The 11,521-nt window shown below is 46.8% G+C and overlaps 2 protein-coding genes across 2 annotated transcripts in view; one reads left to right on the top strand and one right to left on the bottom strand.

Moving 5' to 3' along the window:
• SLC4A4 (solute carrier family 4 member 4) overlaps positions 1-5,133 on the top strand; it is a 151,174-nt gene extending 146,041 nt beyond the window's left edge. The window contains exons 23-25 of the mRNA XM_029085268.1: positions 1,527-1,623; positions 3,584-3,663; positions 4,910-5,133. Of these exons, the coding sequence (XP_028941101.1) occupies positions 1,527-1,623; positions 3,584-3,627 (141 nt within the window). The 3' untranslated portion in view covers positions 3,628-3,663; positions 4,910-5,133. The remainder of the gene's footprint in view (positions 1-1,526; positions 1,624-3,583; positions 3,664-4,909) is intronic.
• A 5,218-nt stretch (positions 5,134-10,351) lies between these two features.
• GC (GC vitamin D binding protein) overlaps positions 10,352-11,521 on the bottom strand; it is a 5,442-nt gene continuing 4,272 nt past the window's right edge. The window contains exon 12 of the mRNA XM_010169288.2: positions 10,352-10,436. Within this exon, the coding sequence (XP_010167590.2) occupies positions 10,352-10,436 (85 nt within the window). The remainder of the gene's footprint in view (positions 10,437-11,521) is intronic.

The following is an 11,521-nucleotide window of genomic DNA, read 5'->3' as shown; positions in this document are numbered from 1 at the left end:
TTCCCTACAGTTTGCCTTTACCAAGTATGAATTAGTGCAACTTACTGCTGCATTTGTCTGATGAAAGCTCAAGTGCCTTGCGTTTCTCTCCTATTTTATGTCAAGAAATGCTTGATTCACAAAAGGCCAGACCTTTTTTTTTTTTTCTCTTTTAATCTTGGGCTAGTGTATTTAGTTTCAGAGTCAGAAGAACTGTGTAATTGTCTCTTCTCCCCTTCAGGACATTTTTGCCCACTCTGTCTGTCTGTTCATTTTAGATGGTGAAGTTCAAAGTAGACCCTGAGTGTCAGCATTGCTGTTCCAGAGAACTCTTACATTTCTTTATTAGCACTGAAACAGTGATATGTTGGAGAGGTTACCCAGCTCTTAGGCTCAGCATGGCCCCAGACAGGTGGGGATTTGGGGATGGCTTTATTGCCTCAGTGCTTTTCTGCAGAATCATCTTTATTTGGGCTGTGTCTATCCTTGAGCCTCGTAAAGATATTCCTGAGGAAACATTTTGCTGTTGGAGTATGAAATACTGCACTGGATGTCAGGTTAAAAAAATAATTAAAAAAAACCCCAAAAACCAAGGAGAGTGATTATCTGGCCTCTGTAATGTTTTCCTGCCCTGACTTGAAGGTCTCCCTCCCTCCACCCCAGCGTTATGCTTGGTGCTGTGTCTGGTTCTCTCCAGGAGCAAAGACGCATGAAGGTTTCTGGCAGATATCACCTTGCTTCTTTTGACAAGTTATGCAATATCAGCTTTGCCTTGGTTATGAGAAGTTACTTTTATTTTTAAAAAGCAAAATAATTCCAAGTACCTTCTATTAAGCATGAGTAGATGGATTATTGAAGCCAGCAGGGGTATAAGTCATGCTGGTACCCAGACTCCATGGGACCCTTGACCCAGCTGCTGTCTCTCCTCTCTGGCTGCGAGTACTGAATTCTTCCAGGGGCCCTGGATTTGAGGAACTATTTTACTGTAAAGAGAGATGTAATTGAGACTGGGTTTGACTCAACTTAAATAAAAGGGGGAGCTGAGACAGTCTGGCTTAAGGAACCTCTGCCATATTGTGTCTGGCCCTCGTCCTCATAGAGCAGCTGGGAAGCACAGAGGGGTTTTACAGAGAGCGCAGCAGGATGGAAGGTTTGATGAGCTTTCACAGAAGCCACTGCCCTGCTGTTTCTGCCTCCAAATGCATTTTCTGTCTGTATTTCCTGCAGCCAACTCCCAGCTGAACTGGATGGTGTCTTATCAGCTACTGAGGTGGGGAAGGGGAAAAATAACAATTACACAGGATTATTCTTTCAGTCGGATTTACTTTGGTAGTGTGAAGGAAGAGGGAAGTGGGGTGCAGTGGGGAACCAGCAGAAACCAGCAGGCAGCGAAGCTGGACCATGAAAAAAATGCTTTTTCATTTTTTTCTTCTTTTCTTTTCCTCATTCCTATCGAAACTATATGAAGAATAATTCTGATTTGTGGGAGACAATAAGAGAGAGAGCAGTGCAAATATTCTAAGACCTTTTACACGTTTCTTTCACAGTCTGACTGCCCCTACTCAGAAAAAGTCCCAAGTATTAAAATACCAATGGACATCATGGAGCAGGAACCTTTCCTAAGTGATAGCAAACCTGCCGACAGTGAGTAGAACTGACCTCTTGCATGCCTCTGACTTGCAGTACAAAAATATATATCTATTGAGAGTGATTTAAAAAACAAAACAAAACACAACTTTCCTATTATATGAGAAATACTTGTTCTTGTTCTTTTTTTTCCCCTCTCTTTTAATTTCCAGGCCTCTGATTTCTAACATATTTTGATTTTGTGAGCTTTTTTCTTTGCTTGTTACAAACCTGATGTCGTTCCTTCTGGTGCCTCCAGCTTAAGCGCTTTTATCCAGCTACTAACAGGTCTCTTGGCCGCTCACTCTCTCCTCCTCTCTTCTCTGACCTTCCCTGTTTTGTATTAACTCTGCTGATGCTTTGATTTTACTTTTTCTTTACCCTCTGTGTCTAGTGTTCTGGATTTGCAGCATGTCTAAACCTCATCGCTGTCCCGTTACTTTTTGTTTCCTTAGGTGCCAAGCAGTTGTGAAAATCAATGCTTAAAAGTTTTAATTAAGTTTAAAAAGTTTAATTAATTTAATGCCTTGCCCATTAAACTGCCAGGGCAGGGATCAGTTGACCATTAATGTATTTCCCTTGTTAGGTGATTTGCTTTTGTGCTATCCAGTTTCTTTTTTATTTCTTACATTAATATCCATAATGGATTATGATGATCTTCGTTTTCCATCATTTTCATATCACAGTCTTGTAGGTGAGGAATCAGGAATAACAACAATCAATAATAACTTAGCTTTTTTGCCTTTGCGCTGTGTTTTTAAAATACCCTGAGCCGTGGGTGCCATCTGGAGACTAAAGATGCTGCTTTATCCTGAGACAGGAGGGGAGAAATCCAAATGATAGTAATAAATTAGTGCTGCTCCAAGGCTGCTGATTTCTAGGAGTGGGACCTAAAACCACAGAGAGTTAGATCCTTAAAGTAGCCTTTGAGTTTAAGAGCTGGTCCCCAAGTCCCTTGCCTTTCAGTGGCATTTAGATACCTTAGGCAATCCCAAGAGTTGCTCTATGGTTTTTACCTACATGAACACTAGGAGGTTGGCATTATAGAACAAAGCCAAAGAGAAAGAGACACTTCCTTGGTTATTTAGATATTCTCAGTGTTTTGCTGATAAAGAAAAGGAGTGAAATCAGCCTGGGGCAATCAAAACAGATCCTCCTCATTTTTCTGTGAAAATGCCCTGATGTGCTAAAACCAAATTGCATCCTGAATGTTGTTAGATGGGATTTTATGATCAGATGCTCTATTTCAACATCTTTAAGGCTGAAATAGTTAAGGAGAAGTTAATTCCTGTGTCACAAACCTGTTGTTGGAATGCCCTTTGAGACAACACAGGGTAAATCACCCACCAGCTGAGCAGTAGTTGGGTTGTTTATGTGTACATTTTTATAATCCAGTAATTGATTTGCAGGTTTTTAATTAGAAACAACACCAAAAAAAAACCAAAACAAAACAAAACAGGCTCTGGGACTAGACAAAGGAGCTGGAATGCATTCACCCCGTGGTCTTGCCCTGGAATATAACTGCTCTGTGATTCAAAGTGCATTACTTGCACTACTATTAACATTAGCTTTCCTTGAGCAATAGCAAGAAGAGGATTATTAGTAACAGAGAGTGCATGGAAGGGAAAGCCATGTTTTCTCCCCAGGAGTTTGGGTGTGACAGTGAGGAGCACAGGGTAGCTAAAGAGGTGTAGATCCAAGGTAAGTGTCAAGACCTAAAGGTGGTGAAAGTCTTGGGAAATGAGTCTCTTGGTCATGTTGGCAGTTCAGGGTTTTTGATCTTGGAGGAGAGAGAGAGAGAAAAATTGAGCATTTTTATTTACAAGCTGTGAAATTCATCTGGCAGGCAGTCAGCAGTAAAAAAGCTGAGGTGAGAAAAAAAAATAGATGAGAGGACACTGGAGAAACTGAGGCTGGGCTTGAGGAGCCACCAGTGCTGCAGGCAGTGACAAACAACACTTTCTTCCCTCCCCAACAGGAGAAAAATCACCAACATTCCTTGAACGCCACACGTCGTGCTGATACAATTCCTTTCCTTCAGTCATACACCATGCCAAGGTAAGCACCCAAAAAACGCCCTTTGTAATGATTCCTCAAAAGCATCTCAGCTGCCCCTCAGTATAGAGAAAAGCAGCGAGGCCAAGTTCCTGTCCCCCTATAGGAAACTCTTAAAAAGCACTCGGGGAACATTCCCTACGTAGGGCTGCAGCGTCCCAGTTGATGACCAGCGTGGCCTGACTGTGCCTGGGACAGGGAGCGGAGCGCCGGCGCGGGGCTGGAGGGCTCCACCGGCTGTGGCTAGACCCCAGCTGCAGCACCCATGGCTGGTTTGGGGTCTAGACCAGAGGAAAGATGGGCAGCAGCTGGGAAGAGTCTAGAAAATGTGTCTACAAGGGCAGGATTAAATTAATTTGGATTGTTTAACTTTTTTTTTAAAAAAAAAAAATGAGACAGAGAAAATTGCTGTTCAGTCACATTCCAGGATGTTGCAAAGAGGAAGTAATCCATTTTCCCAGGCCCATGGTGGAAAACAGAGTAAAAAAAATAACTTTAAATTGCAACAAGGAAGAGTGAAGTAACAATTTCTCAGATCTCAGCTGCGACTCAGCCCCTTGGGGCCACCTTGGACCTCTCAGTGCCAGGAGTTGGGTCTAGACCAAGGCAGCAGTAGTCCTCTGCATTGTCAAAGAAGTGTTGACACTTCCAGGTGTTAGAGAGCGAGCAAAACTCACCTCAGTGGCTATAACCAGGTTATTGCAAAGGCAGCTGATGGGCGCAGCCACAGCTTGGTGGGAAGCACAAGCGCTGGGTCCTTGGAGCTCCTCAGTCAATGAAACCGGTGGTTTGACCTCTTGATCTGAGCAGGATTTAGACCAACTCGTTAAAATGATCTGAGGTGATGTACAGGCCTTATCTTAAGACCAGATATATGGTACTGCTGCCTGTCAGGGTGCTTTCCGTGGTGTCTCTCTGCTGCCATTTTCAGAGAGCCGCGTTGTGTGAGCTAACGCACGGAACCGGTACTGGGAGTCGGGCCTTTCTTCCATTTCTAGATGTGACACTGTCTGCTGGGTGTCCCAGTAAGCCCCAGGATCTGCGCTTCTCCCACTTTACACCAGTTGCCCCTTTTGTTTGTAAAATGCTGGTTTTCTCTGGAGCATTGTAGAAAATTGTTTTTTCTTGGGATTTGGTCAGTGGGAAGCTGTGCTGACAGCAGCCCTGAGCGCGGCAGACGGCGTTAAGGGTGGCTGAGAAGCCCGGAGGTGGTCCCCACCCTTACCTTGGCTTTCTTTTTTCTTTGCAGCCCTCCACGAACTCCAGTAAAAGTTGTGCCTCAAATTAGAATAGAACTTGAGCCTGAAGACAATGGTTATTTCTGGAGAAGCAAGGGAACAGAAACTACTTTGTAATTTGTCTGTCTGTTAAATCTTTTATGGAATTTATTTTGTCACTAGCCAAATATTAAAACACTCTCTGCTCCCCACCTGCATAGGTGAATGAGACATCCCGGGCGGCCCCTCCACCCTTCCCCTGCACATCTCCCCTGGTTTTCCCACGCTGACCAAGACTCGTTTTGCCTTCTCTGTCGCTTCGACACGCACGCGTCTCTCATTTGCAAGCAGAGGGCAGAGATAGTCAAGGGTGTGATGTCAGACCGTACCTGTGGGAGATGGCAGAGGGACTGGCCTCACTGTCATGGTGTGTTCGTCTGTCTGTCTGTCTGTCTGTCTGTCCTCTGGCAGAACAAAACTGACCTCCAGGTTAATTCTTGATGTCTTGCTTACACTGCTCGAAGATGCTGGCAAGTGCTGCTAAATACTAACTTGCTCTTAAAGCCTGTGCTTGTAGTTAAGGCGGGAAGGAAAAGGCAAAGGTACTTCACTCCCAGCACAGACAAACCATCGCCATCGTTGTAGCGTGTGTTTTGAAATGTCCCTTTCCTATGCAATTTTTTTTTTTAAAGAAACACTTTAATGGACTTAATCCGTCAGGTACATTGAAGAGTGTTATTTTCCTAGATTATTTTGTTTAAATTATGGGGGCCTAACCTATGACTTTTTTTTTTTTGACAATTTTTTTAACCTTTTTTTAATTACTGTAAAGAAAAAATGAATTTTTCCTGCAGCAGGAAACGTATAGTTATGAGTAGTTCTACCTCTTATTTCTAGATGCCAGGCTTTCTGTAAAAAAATGTATTGTACCATATATAATGTGATTTTTACAAAAAAACAAAACAACAAAAAAAAAAGCAAACCACACCACAATCTCCAGAACTTGGCATAGGGCTGGATCAGTTTGATTAACACCTTCTACTCTGAAGCATCCGTTTTACTTAAGGTTCTGTTATTATTATTTTTTTAATAAGTAATCTAACTGTACTATGAAGGAGACGGGATGTTGTAACTGAAATCTTTGGTGATCTAAGAAGAGTCTTAAATGTAACAGTGGTAAGCGAAATGCTGACCGGCTGCCGACATCAAGTGGACAGATGCTGATTGTATTGATGACGTCGATTTCAACGCGGTATCGTTGGAATTATTTCTTCTGAAACGTTGGCGTGTGCTTGCGTGTACGTGAGAAGATAAATGACAGCCTGACCGAGGAGGAAGACAACAGCTGAAGGGATGTTCACCCCGACGCCCAGGCTCACCAGCATCTGCATCCTCCAGCGTCCCACAGCTGTTCACCATCACCTGCAGAATTGACCCGAAATCATAGAATCATAGAATGGTTCGGGTTGGAAGGGACCTTCAAGATCATCCAGTTCCAACCCCCTTGCCATCAGCAGGGACACCTTCCACTAGACCAGGTTGCTCAAAGCCTCATCCAGCCTGGCCTTCAACACTTCCAGGGAGAAGTCTTGACCGCTCGACCCTAGACCCGTCCATCCGTACAGGGTGATGCATCAATCCCAAGCAGGCGAGGCGTGGGCATGCCCCAGCTTTTGCTTTTAAATCAAGCGAGCAAATATCACCTTGGGAGAGATGATGTTTCTCTCGGTACCTCATCCACATGTGTCCTTGTGTGTGTGTGTGTGTGTGTGCAAACATGCATTTGGGAAATTGGGCTTCACCAGGATGCTTGGATGAAACGTGAGGACTACATGTAACACGCTAAAAGCTTCATTAAAAAAAAGAATAATAATTTTTTTTTTAAAAAAAAAAGCCCAGCTGGAAGGGCTAATTCCCCCTGATGGAGAAGAATCCTGCCGCAGAGGACAGGCACTTTGCTGCCCCTCGTGTCCTTGTGAAACCAAAGTCCACGTTGGTTAAGTAAACAGAATTTCATGATGGTGCTGAGACCTTACATGCCAAATTTTAGCATCTACTCACTGGTAGCAGCCGTATCAGCAACGGGAGGTGCAGAATAGGGCTTTTCTTTTCTTTCCCAGTTGTGCTGTAGAAGCAGCTGGGCCACCTCACTTCCCCTACAGCGCTTTGGTTAAAGGATGAGTCGATAGGGACCGTGGTAGCCTGAGCTTGACCTGCTGCAGCTGGTCATTGCCGCAGGAAGTCGGTGGAGCTGCAGAGGCAGCGAGCACGCGCACACACCTCCGTACATTCCTCCACTCGTTCTCAAGGGGTCTCCGTTTCGGCGTCCATGAAACGTGTGTTGACTCTCAGATTGGCATCCCAGGAACCCACACCCGCTGGAGAAAGGCTGGGGAGAGGTCGGAACAGCCGGAGAAGGAGTGGCTTTGGGATCCCTTCTGCTGCCAGGCCCCGCTAGCTGGAGGACAGATAACCTGCTAAGTGCGATGCCGGCTTCAACCAACGGTTTCCATCCTCGGTGAGCACACGTCCCTGGTCCCCAAAGGGGACACAAGCTGGAGCGTCACCTGCAGAGGACACGGGAGCTGCTTGTGTTTCGCTCAAACCTTTGATTTGTAGGAACCCCAGTAAGTGGCGGAGGAAAGTTCAAACCAGATGGAGAGAGAGAAGCGGCTCTTCTGCTCCAGGAGGCTCCACGGGCACAGCTCCCCATCTGCCAGCACCTGGTGACACGTCTCCACAAAAATGAGGTCTTCCACTTTCAAACCGTGTTAAATGTACTTGAAATGTGTTGACTGCTGATCTGGATCTTTCTCTCTCTTGTTTTTATTTTTTGTTTTTAACCCGAGGGATCTGTTGTACAGAGGGCAGCATCGCTGAAGGGATGGGACAAAGGTTTCTGTAGCTTTCCATGAAATACACACTCCTCTGGTGACAGGAGCTGGAGAGGTTTCCTTTCCCAGCACCTGACACGAGCACTTCCGTGGTGGGTGTCTCTTGTGTTGTTTTTTCCTTTAAAAAACAAAACCCAACACCAAGAGAGGAACCAAGAGCTCTGCTGGCACCAGGAGTCAGCAGGCAGGTGAGAGAACCTGCGTGCATCACCGGGGGGTTCACTGCACTTCATAGACCTTTGGAAATAAAACTTTTCCATCAGAATTGGGTATTTTGGGGGAAAAGCCTGGGTGAGCACTTGTGGGAATATCCACGACCCAAAGCCCTCTGCAATCAGGAAATGAACTTCCCAGAGCGAAAGGAAACCAGGTCCCAGCTCATGGTGGGACCTGGTGGTGGCCACCCAGCTGCAGCCAGCTTTGTCCCAGCCCCGGGAAGGTGTGACCCTCTGTCTCTGTAAGCCCACATTTACCTGTCATTGTGGCCGATACATCTGTGTATTTTTATTTTTGTTTTTAAATCAACACGCACTTTCAGATACTTTTATTATTGTTTTTAATTCTTGTAAGTCTATTTGCTTTGGAGGAAAAAATAAAAACAGTATAAAATGAAGTGGATCAAGATGGTGGAACAAAAAAAAGGAAAAAAAAAAGCAGAAAACATTTCAATATATTAAAATGATTTTTTTCCAGTAATATAAAACATGAAATTCCTTATAACATTATAGTATTTTACAGTTTTATGAAGCTTTCTATTGTGACTTTTATGGAATCAAAAGATGAAGATTGAGATATTTTAGCATTTCTATTTTTCAAAATTAAATGTATACTGAAAATAAAGTAACTTTATGCATTTATTGGAGAGTTTGTGCATCTGTTCCTCATTCTGTACTCGGCTGTATTTGATTGACTCGAGATCCCCCTGTCACTGTTGTAACTGCCATTTCCGAGGGAGGGTGCTCGGCATCGGCTCTCGAGGAGGGAGAGGATGCTTAGGAAGGGTCCCCCAAATACATGTAGAAAATGTGGGGAAAGTCTCTTAACAAATCTGTGTGGCTCTAAAAGTGAGTTTTAACGACAGAAATGCCCTCTCTTGAGATAATATATTGAAGCTTTTTGGGGAGCGAAATGTGACTGGTTCACAAATCAAGGTGAAGAGACCCGAGTCCCCTCTGGGTCAGTCCCGGGCAGTAAGAGAAGGCAGCAGCCGGGTACAGATCCCAGCCCTGCACCGGCCTTTTGCCTCTGGGTCCTTCTCCTGGGTTTGCCAGGCACCCTGATATTTGGGCAATGAGAGGACAGAGCAGCCAGGAAGGGTTGCTCTGAGCAACAAGGTTGTTTTGGTTTTAAAAAACCAAACCAAAACAAAAAAAAACCCCACCAACAAAACAGGGACTTTGCTTTTTCTTTCAGATCTTTGGAAATGGGTTAGAAAGCTGCCGAGATAAAAAATGCAGGAGGCAGATGTGCCTCGTGCCCCTTGTGGCACCGAGGGCAGGAGAAGAGACCCAGAAAACAAAAGAAAAAAGACAAACACAAAGAAAAACCCCACTGCAATGACCAGCAGGAGAGGAAAGTGGTTTCTGGCCGGGCTGGCGGAGGGCTGGCTGGGAATCCCTCGGGTCTATGTTGCTGGGCGAGTCATCGCTCCCGAGAGGCAACCGAGTGGCCCCAGCCGAGAGCAGCCAGGCTGCTGTCCCACCCAGCCCAGGCTCTCTCAGTGGTTTATTGGTTTTAATTAAATTGCTGTGGTTTGTTGCTTGATTATTTTTTTTTTAGCAGCAGTTGATTATTATTTAGGTTGGTTTTTTTCCCCCCACGTGGTCCCCACATGAGCAGTGACAGTGGCAGAGGTGCCTTTGCCTTGTGTGACACCGGCACCTCCCGGGAACCCTCGCCAGCTGCTGCGTGGGGTGCCGATGGCAAAGGTTTGGTTCCCCTTTTGGCTGCCCAAAGCCCCCTGCCAAGGCAGCAGCATTTCCTCAAGGGGTTTGGCGTCCAGACGCATCCAGCGTGGGTGGGTTTCAGCAGAGCAGCCCGGTGCTGAGGGCTGGGAGCAGGGACAAAAGCCCTGCCTGGCCGCCCTGCCTGGCCACCACGGGGAGATGGGACGTTTCTGTCCTGGCATTTTCTGCCTGCTGAGGCTGCTTGTGGTCCCAGGAGGTTCCCTGGACTTGCTTTTATTTCTTTTCCTTATGCCCTTTGGCTTCACCTGCCAATTGCCAGCAGGGATTTGGGTCTTTAAAGCCCCTGATAGCCAAGGGGATGGGACACCACAGCAGCAAGCAAGCAGTGGCTGGTCCCCAAAGTGCGTGGAGAGGTTTGGTGTGACGGGGCGAGTGACGCAGGCTGCTCCGGAGAGAGCCTGGCCTTGGCTTTCTGCTCTCTCCAGCGTGCCCCAGCTCTTGGCCTTGGGCAATACCCTTGGGGTATCGCAGTGCACACTTCTCTCCCAGAAAGCTGCAGTGATACAAGCACTGCTGGTTTATTTTCTAGGGTTTTTTTTTACATCTATCAGCACATTTCCAAGAAACAGGCACAGCAGAGGAGATGTTCTTGGCTTACTTAATTGCATTTCTCCTACTTTTCTTGGAAACCCAGAAGGTAGCTGCAATTGTTGGCCCTTACCACGTGCATCCTGAATTTGATGGATGCAAATATGACACTGGAAGGAAGCAAAAGCTCAGGCCAGTGACTGGCACCTTGTGCCTGACAGAGACTAAATCTCTGGTAGGGGAGCGGTGGGACAGAGCCAGCCCCCTGTCCGGCCAGGGCCTGGATGCACTGTGGTGACCATGGTTGGTGCCCAGACCTGCTGCCTTGGGTCCCACCTGGACCAAGAAGCTGAAGTGGAAACACATCTACCTACATGGATGTACCAGGTGGGGGAGAGAATTTGGCAGCAATGCCAAGTGTGTGAATGACATGTGGGTCTTTCACCCCAACAGAAGATGATAAAAAGCAGCTGTTACTTATTTTGGAAAACAAATCCCAGAAGCTGGATGATGTAACACGGGGGTGGGTGGGTGGAACTGGTGTCTGTGGTTTTGCTCCACAGGGCCCAGGCCCTGGTTGATGATGACTGCCCTGTGTCCCTGCCCAGTGTCCCCATCTTGTGAAGAGCTGGTGGGTTCCCACCCAGAGGCCCCATCTCAGGTGATGGGCTAATGCCTCCAGCTAGCTGAATATCCAAACACCCACAGAGAACCATCTTTGGGGGCACTTGATGAGTGTTTTCAGTGTTCTTGCTTAATTTTTTAGACCACTAGCTCTCCAGGACTAGAGCTGGGACCTCTTCCTCTTCCTCCCACCTGCAGAGCCAGGGCCATGCCCCTTCCCAGCCCTCCCCAGTGCCCCAGAGGTGCAGAAAGCCGCTCCAGGAGCAGCGAGGATGCTTTTTAAAGTCTTTATTGCAGCTGCAGGGATACATCAGTGCTGCTGCCGAGGGCTTGGTGGCACCTTCCTCTCCTGGTGCAAGGGAAAGCAGCCGTCTGCTGGACATCCTCCAGCCCTCTTCCCTCCTGCTCCCTTTCGACGTCCTCCTTCCCTGTGTACCCCACAGAGCTCAGCCCCGGGCACGAGGCTGTGACCCCTTTTTCCAGCCCCATAACTTCCCCCAACCACCCGTCCATGAGTGGAGAAATGGTCCCTAATGCCGATGTGCCGGATCCCTGCCCCAGAATGCCAGACCCCCTCCCCAGCTGCTCACCTCTGGCCACCTCTAGCCCAGCAGGCAGGAGCCCCCATCAC

The sequence above is a fragment of the Antrostomus carolinensis genome, unplaced genomic scaffold, assembly GCF_000700745.2.
Source record: "Antrostomus carolinensis isolate BGI_N321 unplaced genomic scaffold, ASM70074v2 scaffold826, whole genome shotgun sequence".
Lineage (NCBI taxonomy): Eukaryota > Metazoa > Chordata > Aves > Caprimulgiformes > Caprimulgidae > Antrostomus > Antrostomus carolinensis.
This window is presented reverse-complemented; position numbering and strand designations above follow the sequence as displayed.